Source organism: Bos javanicus, chromosome 4 (assembly GCF_032452875.1).
Source record: "Bos javanicus breed banteng chromosome 4, ARS-OSU_banteng_1.0, whole genome shotgun sequence".
NCBI classification, from domain to species: Eukaryota; Metazoa; Chordata; class Mammalia; order Artiodactyla; family Bovidae; genus Bos; species Bos javanicus.
The window spans coordinates 10418281-10436407 of NC_083871.1; the positions used below are offsets into that span (position 1 = coordinate 10418281).

The 18127-nt window shown below is 39.4% G+C and overlaps 1 protein-coding gene and 1 non-coding gene across 2 annotated transcripts in view; one reads left to right on the plus strand and one right to left on the minus strand.

The window, feature by feature from the left end:
• PEX1 (peroxisomal biogenesis factor 1) overlaps positions 1-18127 on the minus strand; it is an 81737-nt gene that overhangs the window by 33304 nt on the left and 30306 nt on the right. Inside the window, exons 8-15 of the mRNA XM_061413425.1 lie at positions 17884-17987; positions 16907-16989; positions 15610-15742; positions 6977-7073; positions 5317-5487; positions 3652-3806; positions 774-963; positions 213-379 (exon numbers count right to left, since the gene is read on the minus strand). Of these exons, the coding sequence (XP_061269409.1) occupies positions 213-379; positions 774-963; positions 3652-3806; positions 5317-5487; positions 6977-7073; positions 15610-15742; positions 16907-16989; positions 17884-17987 (1100 nt within the window). The remainder of the gene's footprint in view (positions 1-212; positions 380-773; positions 964-3651; positions 3807-5316; positions 5488-6976; positions 7074-15609; positions 15743-16906; positions 16990-17883; positions 17988-18127) is intronic.
• On the plus strand, positions 15378-15450 carry TRNAG-CCC (transfer RNA glycine (anticodon CCC)). The gene has a single exon. It is a non-coding gene; the product is annotated as a tRNA-Gly (tRNA).

The window sequence follows — 18127 nt, forward strand, 5'->3', positions numbered from 1 at the left end:
TACTATAAATATCACCCCAGCTTTATGGGCAAGGACCGTATCAAATACTTAAAAAATCTGTTCAAGTGCCCAAAATAGGACTGGACGTTTATTTGGTAACAATAAATTCTTGTTGGGTCAAACTGAGACTGGGCAAGCCCACACACAGAGCCAGAGCCAGTGATTCAGGGGTTTTACAGGAAGCAGGAGGTCCTCAATTCTCTTCTAAGTACCTTGGCTGGTAGCTGGATAGTATCCACTAGTATCTGCCGCACGTCATGCAGCCCACCGATCCTATCCCAGCCCAGGTCCCTGGGTTTATGCAGGTTGACATTTCGCAGAGACACAGGAGTAAATCCTCGGAGCGCCTTTTGGAAGTCCAATGTTGTTAAAACTAATTCTGTTTAAAAATAAACACAACTTCTTTTGGTGGTCATATCTATACATGAATTCTCATACAGCTGCCTCCCTTACCCAGCTTGCCCTCCCCTCTAGTAACCACCACTCTGTTCTTCACATCTGCAGATTTATGTCTGGTTTGGTCTGTTCATTCATTTTGTTTTTTATGTTCCACATGAATAGAATCATGTGGTATTTGTCTTTCCCCATCTGATTTCACTTAGCTAATCTTAACTCAGTTAAAAGAATGCTGTCAACTTAGCTGGAAATGCCCATTTTCTACTCAAATACCTGCTTATTTGAATGCTAACATGGACTAGATTTACTTCTTACCTTACTACATTTCTCCACAAGGAAGGAAGGAACCAAATTTTGGTTTTAGCAATAAAACGTACCTTCCCTGGTGTACACATTCTGATGAGAGAGGTGAGAATGTATGGCTCGATCCACAAGCATGGTAAAATCTCTAGCCACAAATCCTTCGGTTTCTTTAGCTATACGCTGCAGATCAAGACTGGTAAACCTCTTCATGTCACAGTCCAGTTTATTTTTTATTATAGCATGCAGAATTTCACATCTTTGATCCTAAGGAAAAAAAACACAAAATTCAGATTTATAATTTTACTTGAGTGCAAACTTTTGTACACGTATTTTGAGGAAAATCCGGTTGCCACAATCTGCAGGGACAGAAAGCAGACTGTTTGCTGCAGGCAGACTGGGGGAGGGGTGACCGCAAAGGCCAAGGAGACACCTGGAGGGACGGACGCGTTTGCTGCCTTAATTGTGGGGATGCTTCATGGTATATGCCTATGTTAAAACCGATCAAATTGTACATTTACTTTTTTATGTTTTGGTCGCAACACGTGGCTTGCAGGATCTCAATTCCCCAACCAGTGACTGGACCTGGGCCACAGCAGTGAAAGAGCTGAATCCTAATCGCTATTCCACCAGGAAACTCCCAAACTGTTCACTTTAAATAGTGAGTTTGCCGTCTTCGATTTTTTTATACCTTAATAAAGCTGTAAAAAGAATTACATTGATAAATGATGGCTCTTTCTTTCTCCAGTAAAAAGGTTTGTATTTTGGCTCCTTTAAGAGTATTTTGTTGTCGTTATTCCCATAAAACATAATTCTAAAAGCATTTAGTGGTCGATACCGCTATGTTCTGTTATGTTTAATAATAGGTATATTTTTATCCTTTTCTTTTCCTTCAGCTTTGAGATATAATTGACAAAATTATATTTAAAGTGTACAATGTGATTTTTTTTTTTAAGTAAACTTTTTATCTTGTATTGGGGTATAGCTGATTAACAGGACAATGTTGTAATAGTTTCAAGTAAGCAGTGAAGGGACACAGCCATACACACACGTGGATCCATTCTCCCCGAAACTCCCCTCCCATCCAGGCTGCCACACAGCACTGAGCAGGGTTCCCTGTTCTATACAGTAGGTCCTTGTTGGTTGTCCATTTTAAATATAGCAGCGTGCACACGTCCACCCCAAACACCCTAACTACAATAACAGTTAATTAGCATAGGGGCTGAGTACTTTTAGCGTAGATGCTAGGTAAGAATTTTAAACAGAAAGTTAAAATACGGTTGCCTGTCTGGAAACATTCCTGGAGTGCACTGCCACTAAAGCCATCAGGACTGTAAGCCCCCAAAGGAGACGATGCATTGTATGTGCTTATACACATTTGGTCTTTGTCACGCTTCTGGCACAGAGCTCCTAAAACCCTTAAAATGTCCCAAATGATAAGAGTGATAAACGTGTCTTGACATTCCTAAGAAACCCCTTTCAGCCACATCTGAGTTTATGTTAACGAGGTGACTTTTGGAGCGCGCCTAAGTACAGGGGGTTGGTTGCCACAGTAACCTACCTAGGCTAGAGAACTGGAACTTTCAGTCCCAACCCCTGATTTCCCAGGAGGGAGAGGGACTGGAAGCTGAGTCAATGCCAATGATTTGATTAACGATACCTATGTAATAGAGCTTCCATAAAACCCCAAAAGGACAGGGTCTGCAGAGCTCCCAGGCTGCAGACGGGCTTCCCTGGTGGCTCAGACAGTAAAGAATCCACCTGCAGTGCAGGAGACCTGGGTTCGGTCCCAGAGTTGGAAAGATCCCCAGGAGAAGGAAATGGCAACCTACTCCAGAATTCTTGCCTGGAGAATTCCACAGACAGAGGAGCCTGGCGGGCGACAGTCCATGGGCTCGCAACTAGTCAGACATGACTGAGCGAGGAGCACTCTCACTTTCAGGCTGGAGACCCAAACACTTGCACTCGCCACCAGAGCAAGTCCCAAACTCCAGAAGGACAGAAGCTCCTTTGCTCCCGACCTCATCCTGTGTGTCTTTTCACCTGACTGCTGATTTGTATCTGTTCATATTCTTTGTAACAAACTGGTAATCCACTGAGTAAACTAGTTTCCCAAGTTCTCTGACTTGCTATGAAAATTAACAGAAGCCAAAGAGGGAGTCATGGGAACCTCTGACGGAAAACCAGTCAGAAGCACGGGCGACACTGGTATCTGAGGTGGAGGGCAGTCTTGTGGGACTGAGCCCTTAACCCGTAAACTCTGACTCTCTCTCTGGGTAGTGTCAGAGTCAGGCTGAACTGGAGGACATCCGCCTGGTATCCAAGCATTGCCTGGTGGTGTGGGGAAGAAACCCCACACACTGGAAACAGGTGTCAGAATCATAGTGGGTACAGAATATTAGTGCTGTTAAAAAAAAAAAAAAAGTTTAGCTAGTCACATTTTTAAAAGAAGAATTTCTTAAAGGTAAATACATGAGGTAATGGATGTGTTAAGTAACTTGACTGTGGTAAATATTCCACAATGTATATCAAATCACTGTTGTACACTTTACATATATATATATAATTGTTCTTGTCAACTGTATCTCACTAAATGTAAAAAGAATTCTAATTTCCATAGTGTTTTACAGATTTTACTGATGCAGAATGAAGCAGTTCAGAATTTTTAGGGTTTTTTTTGTTTCTTTTTAAATGGAAACAAAAATTTAATAAGAAAAAAAGAAGAAATGTTATTTTCAAAAAAGATATTTCCTTGGAAAGTACTTGGTAATATTTCAGATGGTTACAGGTGAAAATTTCATATCTAAGTAAAACATGCACTGAAGGTTGATTTTTAAGTCTTAAGATCACTAACATAAGCATTACATTTTAATAAAGTTATAATCATTAATAAAATTGATAAATAATTTATATAAAAGGGGACACATTTCAATACTCTTCACAAGTAGTAGTTACCTGGTCAGGAGGTTGAATATGCTGGACACACTGAAATATGTGAATTCCTTGAGCAGAAACAAGTAAAGGATGTAGAGAATGTTGTGACTGGCTTGTAGCAATCAGCGCAACCAAACTTCCCATGGAAATAAATTCTTTCACCAGATCGTTCAAAGCTGGAATTAAGCAACACAGTGTAAAAGCTTATTATATAAAAGTGAAATTTTAAAATCATACACTAATTAAAAACAATAACCTAAACTTGGCCTTTAAAGTAGAGTATAAATGATATGGCTCCTCTTTACCTAGACTGAGGACCGAGGATTGGTAGGTTCCAGTTACTCTATTAAAGGCAAAGGAAGCAAGGCAAATGCTGTGTACTCAGAACCATGCCTAGTGAGGTTGGTTCTTACGAGGTAAACTTCTGAATCTTAATAGGTACATGAAAAGGAGTCTCTGAAATAAGTATTATAGAAGGATGATAAACTTTCAAATTGTTATTCTACTGAGCAAGCAAAATACAGCTTATATACCTATGGCTTTCTGGACAATCTCTTTCTACCCTAGCTCAAGAAAGGTTTGGTATGAGGTAAGAAACGAAACAGGCATTAATAACATATATCTGATCCTGACCTAGAAATTCAACACGAGACTAGCAAGTCTTTCAGACACTACAAGATTCCAAATGTGAATTGAACACTAATTTATGGTAATCCAGCCATTATGGTTGCATTCTGTATTCATCTCTTAAGAACCCTGATGCAGATGAATGCTGTCAAACCCTCCAAGCCCTGATCCCATCCTCTCCTAGAACCCCAAGCTCCACTGGAATTTCTTGGACTTCTGCACCTTTGCCGGAGGATCACACTTCCTTCGTGCCTTCATTAGCCTGAAGCTGCTCCGTGCCAATTGCTACTCCTCCATCAAAACTCATCCTAGTTATGAACAACTCTCAGAAACCTTCCCTGATAACTTCTTACCCAACCACCTCCAGTTTAGTATATGTGCTCCTATCGCACCCTGCACACACTTCCAGCAGAACATACCCACCCATCTCCTAGTTGTGTCTTCCTGGGCAAATTACATCACCTTGAATTTCCACTTACTCACCTGTAAAACCAGGAGAGCATCTGCGTGGGGATACAAAGCAACCCTTGCAGTCAGCACATGGTAGCTACCATAACTATGAGTCTTCTGTACTAACACTGTCTGTTTCCTTTTATTTCCTCTCCAAGACTCTGAGACTACAGACTGTGCACGAGCAATAGAGAAGTATTTGTCAAATGAGCAAGAGTAAAGCTGTACAGTTCAGCAATTTCTAATAAGTGGAGAAGAGAGAACTTCCTCGGTGGCTTAGATGGCAAAGGATCTGCCTGCAATGTGGGAGACCTGGGTTCAATCCCTGGGTCGGGAAGATCCCCTGGAGAAGGGAATGGCAACCCACTCCAGAGGAGAATACAGCCCCAAAGACTAATGATGAGGTTAGAGAATGTTCACACCGCTCTTCTATGGATCTTGCTAATACAGGATAACTACACAATCATACAGTGCTCCCAGAGGCCTCAAAAGCAACACATTACACAGCACATATCCTGTTCTCCGAACAGCACAGCTTTACCACTAACACTAAAGACGCTGACTGATGAAGGAGAAGACCTGCAGCCAGAGAGTGGCCGTGCGCATTACCGTGGGCGAGCCGCTGGCTCTGAACGGCCTCCGGACTGTGCTCGTGTTCCGGGAGAGCAGAGCGCCCAACGACAAGGTCCAGGTCGTCCAGCAGAACAATGGAAGGCTGCCGCCACAGCGCCTCCGAGAAAGCTGCCGCTAGGGTCTTCTGTATGTTTTCAAGCCTTTTTCCTTAACACAGAAGATATAAAATGGTTTTAATGTTATTTGAAGGCTGGGAAAGTTCAGGCTGCCCTTGAAAGCATTAGAAAAGCTCAATATTGATCTGACTATGCAAATCTAATCCATACAGTATTTTGTTAACATACCAATCACTAAAATTGTTAGTCATTAACACAGTTTAATTAATACAGCTTCAAAGGACTCAGTAAAATACTGAATTTTATAAAACTGAAAGACTATGCTACTATACTTTCTATACATATGTGTTTGTTCATTCCATGGAGAATTTCAGATCCCTATTTATAACAAAACAGTAAAATAAAAACAGGGATGTGGGAAAATATAAATGAAAATAAGGGGTCAAGAATCAGACAAAAACAAACACAAATGTAGCTGCCTCAAGATCCTAGAATTGCTGTATTTAAATTACTAATGTGACTTCCATCTTCATGGTGAATTACAAACTTTTCATTTTCAAAGAATAGAGAACATACCAATTCATAAGAAAGGTCAAGAGTTCCTGTTACTTCAAGCTTAAAATTTTCACATGAGGCTGCAAGCAAGACTCTAAGAGAAGGACAAGGTCTCTAAAAACCACCTTTATAGAATATGAAGTAATGCGTTTTCAAAGGCTATTTTAGTTTCTTACTATATACTAGATTAGTAAACAGAATATAATGACTAGACTACCACTAGTAGGAGTGGTCGCAAGGGGAGAAAGAACTAACTACTCAGTAAAATTTTTCTGATTCTTAAACAATTGGATAATAATATATTACAGACTTTCAGAAGTATAAGTGTACAGCTGACCCTTGAACAACATAGGTTTGAACTGTGCAAGTGTACTTATACATGTGTGGATTTTTTCCAATAGGGAATACTACAACACTATACCATTCAAGGTTGGCTGAATTCGTGGACGCAGCGGAACCACGTGTTCAGAGGACTGACTATAAGTCATACGAAGATTTTTGGCTTCATGGAGGGTTGGTACCCCTAACACACGCGCTATTCAAGAGTCAGCTGTGTATGGTAAATTGTAAATTTCCTCTCTGCTGTCTACAGCCGCCCACTTTCCCTCCCCTGAAACAGTCACCCGACTAGTTCCCCAAAGCAATTCAGAAGTAATCTATACTTCTGATTAGAGTTCTAATCAGAATCTAATATACTGAATCTAATCTAATCTACTCAATTAGAATATATACTAAATACTAATTTTCTCAGAGTTGTGCAAATTGGCATTTTTTAGGAGTACTGTCTACAAAGAGTTTTGACTAGGGAAAAAAAAGCCTCCAGCAAATATGGGGAGTTTTAAGATTTTTATTAAAAACATCAGACTGCCAAAGATCTAAAATTTCTAAGTAATTTCAATTACCAAATGACAAACAGAAAAATTAAATAAAGATTAGCTATTTCTATTTATTAATTAGCAGCATTAAATAGTAACATTTCTTTCTACCAAAAAAGACATATATGTAGAATATTACCATATTCATACCTCGTAAAGCTTTACAGTCAATTATTTCCACATGGGCATCCAATATGTCAAATGCTTCTTTACAGATTGCCTTCGCTAAAGTTGATTTTCCACTTCCCTAGAAAGTAATTGTGTTGTAAGAACTCTCAATGTATTCAGTCCCAGAAACAGCCTGTCACTGTGGTAATCACGAACATTCAGTCTGATCAATCAAGTATATACTACACAATGCTATCTAAAAATTACATCTCAATAAAACTGGGGAAAAAGAAGAAAATCCACATACCTAATTTAAAAATAACATTCAAAAAATACAACATAACTATAGATACTTAGAGATAAAGGTTAAAAAAAAATCTGAAACCACCCCACCTCACAAAATTACTAACCACTGTTTTGCCATATCTTCCTTCCAGATACTCCACACACATTTTATGCAAATTTATTAAGCTGGGATTACAGTATTCCTGAGGGTTTACAATAAATCACTGTCCTCTTTATCAACAGACATAGAGGTACATCAGCCCCTAGTACAATGCCTCTCTGAGGATGTACTGAACCATAACGTGCTTATCAAAACCCTTCCTGACGTGTATTTAACAGAGTTCTGCAGAGAGTGCACTGGTCATAGCAAACACCCTCTTCTAACAACACAGGAGAAGACTCTACACATGGATATCACCAGATGGTCGATCCCGAAATCAGACTGATTATATCCTTTGCAGCCAAAGATGGAGAAGCTCTATACAGTCAGCAAAAACAAGACCAGGAGCGGACTGTTGCTCAGATCATGAACTCCTTATTGCCAAATTCAGACTTAAATTGAAGAAAGTGGGGAAAACCACTAGACCATTCAGGTATGACCTAAATCAAATCCTTTATGACTATACAGATCAGATCAGATCAGTCACTCAGTCGTGTCCGACTCTTTGCGACCCCATGAATTGCAGCACGCCAGGCCTCCCTGTCCAACACCAACTCCCGGAGTTCACTGAGACTCACGTCCATCGAGTCAGTGATGCCATCCAGCCATCTCATCCTCTGTCGTCCCCATCTCCTCTTGCCCCCAACCCCTCCCAGCATCAGAGTCTTTTCCAATGAGTCAACTCTTCACATGAGGTGGCCAAAGTACTGGAGTTTCAGCTTTAGCATCATCCCTTCCAAAGAAATCCCAAGGCTGATCTCCTTCAGAATGGACTGGTTGGATCTCCTTGCAGTCCAAAGGACTCTCAAGAGTCTTCTCCAACACCACAGTTATGACTATACAGTGGAAGTGAGAAACAGATTTAAGGGACTAGATCTGATAGAGTGCCTGATGAACTATGGATGGAGGTTCGTGACATTGTACAGGAGACAGGGATCAAGACCATTCCCAAGAAAAAGAAATGCAAAAAAGCAAAACGGCTGTCTGAGGAGGCCTTACAAATAGCTGTGAAGAGAAGAGAAGTGAAAAGCAAAGGAGAAAAGGAAAGACATACCCATTTGAATGCAGAGTTCCAAAGAACAGCAAGGAGAGATAAGAAAGCCTTCTTCAGTGATCAATGCAAAGAAATAGAGGAAAACAACAGAATGGGAAAGACTAGAGATCTCTTCAAGAAAATCAGAGATACCAAGGGAACATTTCATGCAAAGATGGGCTCGAAAAAGAACAGAAATGGTATGGACCTAACAGAAGCAGAAGATATTAAGAAGAGGTGGCAAGAATACACAGAAGAACTGTACAAAAAAGATCTTCAAGACCAAGATAATCATGATGGTGTGATCACTCACCTAGAGCCAGACATCCTGGAATGTGAAGTCAAGTGGGCCTTAGAAAGCATCACTACGAACAAAGCTAGTGGAGGTGATGGAATGCCAGTTGAGCTATTTCAAATCCTGAAAGATGATGCTGTGAAAGTGCTGCACTCAATATGCCAGCAAATTTGGAAAACTCAGCGGTGGCCACAGGACTGGAAAAGGTCAGTTTTCATTCCAGTCACAAAGAAAGGCAATGCCAAAGAATGCTCAAACTACCGCACAATTGCACTCATCTCACACGCTAGTAAAGTAATGCTCAAAATTCTTCAAGCCAGGCTTCAGCAACACGTGAACTGTGAACTTTCAGGTGTTCAAGCTGGTTTTAGAAAAGGCAGAGGAACCAGAGATCAAATTGCCAACATCTGCTGGATCATCGAAATAGCAAGAGAGTTCCAGAAAACCATCTATTTCTGCTTTACTGACTATGCCAAAGCCTTTGACTGTGTGGATCACAATAAACTGTGGAAAATTCTGAAAGAGATGGAAATACCAGACCACCTGACCTGCCTCTTGAGAAACCTATATGCAGGTCAGGAAGCAACAATTAGAACTGGACATGGAACAACAGACTGGCTCCAAATTGGGAAAAAGAGTACGTCAAGGCTGTATATTGTCACCCTGCTTATTTGACTTATATGCAGAGTACATCACAAGAAATGCCGGGCTGGAGGAAGCACAAGCTGGAATCAAGATGGAATCAGATTGTCGGGAGAAATACCAATAACCTCAGATATGCAGATGACACCACCCTTATGGCAGAAAGTGAAGAAAAACTAAAAAGCCTCTTGATGAAAGTGAAAGAAGAGAGTGAAAAAGTTGGCTTAAAACTAAACATTCAGAAAACTAAGATCATGGCATCTAGTCCCATCACTGCATGGCAGACAGATGGGGAAACAGTGACTGAGTTTATTTTTATGGGCTCCAAAATCACTGCGGATGGTGACTGCAGCCATGAAATTAAAAGACGCTTGCTCCTTGGAAGGAAAGTTATGACAACCTAGATAGCCTATTCAAAAACAGAGACGTTACTTTGCCAACAAAGGTCCATCTAGTCAAGGCTATGGTTTTTCCAGTGGTCATGTATGGATGTGAGAGTTGGACTGTAAATAAAGCTGAGTGCCGAAGAATTGATGCTTTTGAACTGTGGTGTTGGAGAAGACTCTTGAGAGTCCCTTGGACTGCAAGGAGATCCAAACAGTCCATCCTAAAGCAGATCAGTCCTGGGTGTTCATTGGAGGGACTGATGTTGAAGCTGAAACTCCAATACTTTGGCCACCTGATGTGAAGAGCTGACTCATTTGAAAAGACCCTGAGGCTGGGAACGATTGAGGGCAGGAGGAGAAGGGGACGACAGAGGATGAGATGGTTGGATGGCATCACCGACTCAATGGACATGGGTTTGGGTGGACTCTGGGAGTTGGTGATAGACAGGGAGGCCTGGTGTGCTGCGGTTCATGGGGTCGCAAAGAGTCAGATACGACTGAGCGACTGAAGTGAACTGATTTATATTTATGTTACTCCCGATTTTTAACCATGATAAGTAAAGCTAAAATAAATATCCATGGAGTTATGTTTATTTGTCAGATTGCACCTTCAGAATAAATTTCTACGAGCTAAAGGCAATGGCACCCCACTCCAGTACTCTTGCCTGGAAAATCCCATGGATGGAGGAGCCTGGTGGGCTGAAGTCCATGGGGTCGCTAAGAGTTGGACATGACTGAGCGACTTCGCTTTCACTTTTCACTTTAATGCATTGGAGAAGGAAATGGCAACCCGCTCCAGTGTTCTTGCCTGGAGAATCCCAGGGACGGGGAGCCTGGTGGGCTGCCAACTATGGGGTTGCACAGAGTCGGACACGACTGAAGTGACTTAGCAGCAATACTATATCAAAGGGTATACACATTTAAATTTTGCTAAACATTGCTGTAAGTGGCCCCTAGAAGATCAAACACTTAGGTTTCTATAATTCTTTTAATATAGGCTTACTCCCTTAGGCTACTACCATTGTTGCTTTGACTTGCCTTTTTTTTAAACGTATATATTTTATTTATTTATTTAGGCTCAGCCAGGTCTTAGCTGTGGCATGTGGGATCAAGTCCCCTGCCCAGGGATCGAATCTGGGCCCCCCTGCATTAAGAGTGCAGAGTCTTATCCACTGGACAACCAGGGAAGTCCCTGCCTAGCTTTTAATAGTCCTGCACCAGTTCTAATATTTTGCTTTTCATTACTGTGAGCAGGAAAACTAGCCAAGCTTATTGTGTAAAGTCTTAAATTTAGCAAGCATTCAACAATAGTACCATCATTATAGTTTACAGAATTGCATTTATTTTTAAAGTCAGCGGACCCTAAAGAATAAAGAGATTAGGGGTACGGGACTGTGTGTCCCACCTGCTATACTTTTGGTTTAGTCAGAAGGCCTTTTCTCTCACTGAAAGTAATTCACATTTTAGTACCTTTCCGTTTACAAAGCCCTTTCATATATATTATTTCTCTTAAGTGAGATTAATCCTAAAAGGCGAGGCTAGAAACTGAAAAACTGCCTTAAGTCACTGCCAGTAAGTACATAAGGGTGAAAGTGAAAGCGAAGTCGCTCAGTCATGTCCGACGCTTTGCGACCCCGTGGACTGTAGCCTATCAGGCTCCTCCGTCCACGGGATTTTCCAGGCAAGAGTGCTGAAGTGGATTGCCATTTCCTTCTCCAGGGGATCTTCCCGACCCAGGAATCAAACCCAGGTCTCCCGCATTGCAGGCAGACGCTTTACCGCCTGAGCCACCAGGGAAGCCCAATTTGAGTCCCACTACATAAGAGTAGTGGGACTCAAATTCAGTTCTTCCACTAGTTCCATTAAGCATGCTACCCCTAAGTCACATGGTGGAGGTCTGATTTCTCAGTCAACAGGACATTGTTTTTTAAAATAATATTCTACCATGATGATATATTTTGAAATTTGACATAGGTAATTTAGGAACATTTAGAGTAACTGCTATACTGTAGCAGCCTTGCATATCTGGAATAAACCCTACTTGATTGTGGTATATAATTCTTTTTATACATTAGTTGATCACATTTCGTAATATTTTGTTAAGGATTTCTGCATCTGTGTTCATGATGGGTCTTAGTTGGTAGTTTTCTTGTGATGCCTGTCTTGTTTTGGTATTAGGTGATGCTGGCCTCACAGAATAGACTAGACTCTCCTCTGCTCCCACCCACTGGAAGAGACTGCAGACAACCGGGACAACTTCTTCCTTGAGAGTTTAGTAGTGTGTGCCCAGCGCACCCACCTGGGTGTGTGCTTTCTGTTTGAGAATGATATTAATCAAAGACTCAATTTCTTTAATAGATGTAAGCCATTTCATATCGTCATTATTCTTGTGTGAGTTTTGGCAGCCTGTGTCTTTCAAGGAGTGTTGGTCTATTTATCTAGGTTATCAAATTTTTAGGCATAGAGCTCAAAATTTTTAGGGGCACAAGCTGTTTATTACGATTCCTACTTTATTATGCGTTTTTAAAATTTATTTTTAATTGGAGAATAACTGCTTTACCACGTTGTGTTAGTTTCTGCCTACAAGACTAAGTACATGCTTATTCCCTCCCTCTTGAGCCTTGCCCCCACCGCCTGCCCATTATACCCCACTAGGTCAGCATAGAGCCTTATCATCCCTTTAATGTCTGTGGGATCTACACTGATGCCCCCTTTTTCATTTCTTATACTAGTAATTTGTATCCTCTTTTTTTTTTTTTCTTAGCCTGCCTAAGGGTTTATCAGTTTTTACTGATCTTTAAAAAAAAAAAAAAAGCCTTTGGTTTCACACTGATTTTCCCTACTGGTTTCCTGTTTTCACTTCAATAGCTTCTACTCTAATTCATAGTATTTCTTCTGCTTACATTGGATTTAATTTGTTCTTCTGTTTCTAGTTTACTAAAGTAGAAACCTGGATTACTGGAGCAGTTGCTCTATTTCAAGTAAGAAATCAAAAGAAAGCAACTGGGGTAGTAAGAGGAAAAAAGTTATCATGCTGCAGTTAAAAGTGAATAGAAATAAAAAAGCCTTATGATTTTGAATTGGGAAAAAAAAAACACAAAAACCCACAAAGACTCACAAAAATCACACTGCAGCTCTGGAAAAAATACTGCATTGGTAAAGAAGAAAACTGTGAGGCCCTTCAAAGAGCAGGGAACCTCTAGTAAGACTGACAAAGATTAAAACAAGAGAAGACACAAATTACCAATATCAGGAAACAGGACATAACAGATTTCCAATCCGTGAAAAGCACAGTAAGACGTGCTGCTGTTGGGAATATACACCGGTACAGCCACTGTGGAGAACAGTATGGAGGTTCTTTAAAAAACTAAAAACAGAACTACCATCTGACCCAGCAATCTCATTACTAGGCATATACCCAGAGAAAAACATAACTCAAAAAGACACTTGCAGCCCAGTATTCACTGCAGCACCATTTACAATAGCCAGCACATGGAAGCAAGCTAAATGACCATCAGAGGAATGCATAAAGAAGATGTGGCATACATACACACACACACACACACACACACACACACACACACACCAGAATATCACTCAGCCATAAAAATAAAATCGGGTCACCTGTAGAGATGTGAATGGACCTAGAGACTGTCATACAGAGTGAAGTCAGTCAGACAGAGAAGGAAAAATATCATATGACATCCCTGGTATATGGCATCTAAAAAGAAATGATACAAATATACTTACTGACAAAATGAACCGCGTTAGAAAATGAACTTATGGTTGCCAGGGGGAGGGGACAGTTAAGGACTCTGGGAAGGTCATGTACACACTGCTATATTTAAAATGGATAATCAACAAAACGCTACAGTCCAGCACAAGGAACTCTGCTCAGTGTCAAGCGGCAGCCCGAATGGGAGGGGAGCTTGGCAGAGAACAGATACATGTACGGCTGAGGCCTCCACTGTTCACCTGAAACTGTCACAATACTGTTAATCGGCTATACCCCAATACAAAAAGCTTCTTGGGGTTAAAAAAAAGATGTGGCACGTGTGCACGTGTGCGCGCACACACACACACATACACACACAGAGGAATACTACTCAGCCATAAAAAGGAATGAAACTGGGTCATTTGTAGAGATGTGAATGGACTTAGAGACTGTTACAGAGTGAAGTCAGGAGAACAAATATCATATTAATGCATATATGTGGAATCTAGACAAATGGTATAGATGATCTTATCTGCAAAGCAGAAACAGAGACACAGACATAGAGAACAAACCTATGGGCATCGAGTGAGGAAAGAAGGGGTGGTGGATGAATTAGGAGATTGGGATTGACATACATATACTATTGATACTGTGTATACAGTAGATAACTAATAAGGACACTGCTGTAGAGCTCAGGGAGCTCTACTCAATGCTCTGTGGTGACCTAAATGGGACACACACAAATGGAAGGCAATCTAAAAAACAGGGCACGTATGTATACCTATAGCTGATTCACTCTGCTGTACAGCAGAAACTAACATTGTCAAGCAATTATAGTGTCAGGCACTCAGTCGTGGCCGACTCTGCGAGCCCATGGACTGTAGCCCACCAGGCTCCTCTGTCTGTGGGATTCTCCAGGCAAGAACACTGGAGTGGGTTGCCATTCCCTTCTCCAGTAAAGCAACTATACTCCTATAAAAAATTTTTTAAAAGAGCACAGTTAGAGAATACTACAAGCAACTTCATGCTCACAAATTTGACAAGTTAGAAGAAACAAACACATTCTTCAAAAACTACAAACTACCCAACACCAGCCAAAATGAAACAGATGATTAAAGACTTTGAATTTATAAAAAATATATAAAGAAATCTCTAGGCACAGATGGTTTCAGTGGAGATTTTACCAAACATTTTAAAGAATTTACATCAATTTTATATAATCTCTTCCAAAAAACAGAACAGAAGGGAACACTTTTCAACTCATTCTGTGAGGCCAGTATTACTCTGAGAGCAAAACCAAAGGCAGAACTACAGGCTAATATTGATCGTGAATTTACATGCAAAAATCCTTAACAGAATATCAGCAAACAGAACTCAGCAAAGTACAAAAAGAATAAGAAACCACTACTAGGTGGGATTTATTACAGATTTGCATGGCCGATTCAACATTTCAACATTAATCAGCCCCGTTAACACGCTCTGTTGTTGTTTAGTCACTAAGCCATGTCTGACCCTTTGCGACCTCATGGGCTGTAGCCTGCCAGGCTCCTCTGTCCACAAGATTTTCCAGGCAAGAATACTGGAGTCGGTTGCCATTTCCTTCTCCAGGGGATCTTCCCAACTCAGGGATCAAACCTGTGCCTCCTGCATTGACAGGTGGATTTTTTACTACTGAGTCACCAGGGAATCCCGATTTAACACCCTACCAACATCATAAAAAAGAAAATTCAAACAATCATATCAACTGAAATAGAAAAACAGCAGGGAGAGCATCGCCCAATTCCACACTATTTTCTCAATATCTAATAGCAGGCGCTCAAAAATATTAGTGAATGAGTAAATCTTTCCATCTATCGTATCAACAACCCTATATAACAGATGATTAAAACTCAAAGAGAGCGGAATTAAAAATGGCTAATCAGGTACTTCCCTGATGGTCCAGTGGCTAAGACTCTGCATTCCCAATGCAGGGGGCCCAGGTCTGATCCCTGGTCAGGGAACTAGATCCCACAGGCTGCGACTAGGAGGCTGTATGGCACAACGAAAAGACCCTACATGCTGCAGCCAAGACCAGGCGCAGCCATATACATATTTCTAAATTTTTTTTAAAGTTAAAAAACATGCTAATTAATGAAAATGAGCATATTTTAACCACATACCTTTCCTCCCGTGAGTAGAAGGGCTCCATTTCTAAGTCCTGCCACAAGGGACACCAGTTGCCGAGACAAAGGGCGCCCCAGGAGGCTATGAGTGATGTGCTCCATGGAGGAGACGCCTAAGGAATTCACTCCTCTGCAAAACATGTAAATTGCATGATCAAACGCTAAAACAGGATAAAATCTACCTATAAACAATTTGGAAATTTTCCTTCGTAGCCTAATGATTTATAAAAAGAGTAAAATCTTGGAAATTTTCCCTTACTTGAAAGTAAAATGATTTAATGCCAAATCTGAGTCACAGATTTTAAAACTAATTTTACTATTTTCATATATGTGCAGTAACTAGAAATTCTGTCCAAATAGGAATCCTTAAGGGGATTTGTCTTAATATACACATATATCCCCCTCAAAATGATTTCTGGCTTGTTAATCAACATTATCATACATGAGTGCTTTTAAAGTATTAGGATAACTGAAGACTTATTTCCTCTTAAACATCATCTTTGAAATCCAGTTTCAATCTGAAGATTACACAAACATGAACTTCAACCTACTTCCTGATTCTGCCAGTTTATTTCTGATAATAAATATCATAAATTATTAAAATTAGTCTGACCTGAAGAGTTTTTACTTTATAAAGTAGATTATTTACTTTAAAAAGCAGATTATTGTTGCTCTGTAGTTTAATCCTTTAACTAAAACCTTTCTAGGTTATACTATTACAGAAAATCAAATCACTACTACTACATCCATTAAAGGCCTCTGTGACAAATTCTAAGAAGTAACGGTTTATGTGAGATTCTTATACTGTATTAAGAGCTAAAGAAATTGAGGAGGTTCTTTTCAAATTTGTCTTAAAAGTTAAAGAAAACACAAATAATTCCCATCAATCAGTACATCTATAAGACAGTGAAGGAATAACTTAATTTGAAATATTTTTAAACATTCAACTAATGTCTTTGGATTTAACTTTCAAAGCGAATTTATTAATTTCAAAAAATTATTGTTTTATTCAAGCATGTATGATCCAGGTCATATCTAGTTGGCTCTCTTCTCACAGATCAAATCTCAAAGTAAAATTTCTAATAAGTTTCAGACTTTCAGTTTATCTCAGAAGAGAAGGCAAATTACTAAGCCAGGTGTGAAAACAGAAACAATCCTTGAAAAAACTACCTACCATTACATTAGTAAGACTAGTCAACGACACTGACATCTAATTTAATATTTACACATAAAAGCCCTAAGACAGGTAATGTTAAATGTGTCTAAACGTGCCAGTTTGGCCGTAACTTCTTACCCCAAGCGGTTCAGCTTTAAAAAAGGAAGAATAAAGTCAATTTCCTCACTGTTTTCTTCTTTTACCATAGGATCTAGAAGGACCTATAGTAGCAAGGAAAAATCAATTTTACATGTCAAAATAATACCTTTTGCCTGCTTTTCTTGGGTTCCAGGAAACTGAATTGCTGATTCTGTTACACCAGAGAGAAAAGATATACTGTGCATGCAAGATTATTACTTAAAACAGCCCTGACAATAATAATTTACTCGTCTAAGGAATATAAATATTTAACAAGCAGTAAAGAATGTCTTCTTCATACAGTTTAGAGATATATCTTTATTTGCAATTTTGATTTATGTCGCATTCTTTTCACAATTTTCCATCTGTATAGTCTCTGAATGGTATTCCTTAAATTGTATTTCACCAAAGTAAAGAAATAATATCTAGTTTCAAACCACTGAAATTCTAAATGACTTTAATTCACCTTCAGTTCTATAATGACAGTAAATATCCTAACCAAAACATAATGTTCTAAAAAGAGTACTTTAAACATATATCTGGAAGAAAAGTAATCTGATAATAGTTGTGAAGAGTTGAGAATTTAAGAATTGACAAAATAATATGGGCTGTGCAGCAAAATTGCAAATAAAAATATGAAGTTAAAAAAAAAAGTTACCCGCCCTCAGCTAAGTTTTCATTTGTTCCCATACTAGAAGAGTTTAAAATCATGATCCATTGGCCAGTTAACACGATCAATTCTATTCCTGGAACAGTTTTGCTGAAGCATCCATTTTAAATTTAGGATACATCAATCATTTGTTTAAGTAAGTTAAAGAGATTACAGAATAAAATATTTTAAATCAAGTTATTCCTTACTCTTATCATTTGAGTTTCTAATACAGTTTAGGATGCAAGGTCTTAACAAGTAAATTCATACTTTAGAATCAATCACATGTGAAAATATTATCATTAAATATTCAGTAGTACGTAATTACTTGTATTGTCATCTTCTGCAGCAGATTGGTACTCAATAGAAAAATATTTTCTTCTTTTTCCTTTTCCCAAGAATGAACTATATTCAGAGAAAACTCCTTCACCCCTATTAAAAAGAAAGTAATAAATGTAGTTAGTACTGAAGCTGAGATGAAATAATTTAAAATTTAAATTTATTTACATTTAAATAAAAGGATTCTTTGATACATAAAATCTACTGTTTAATTATCATTATTAGGTTTCCTG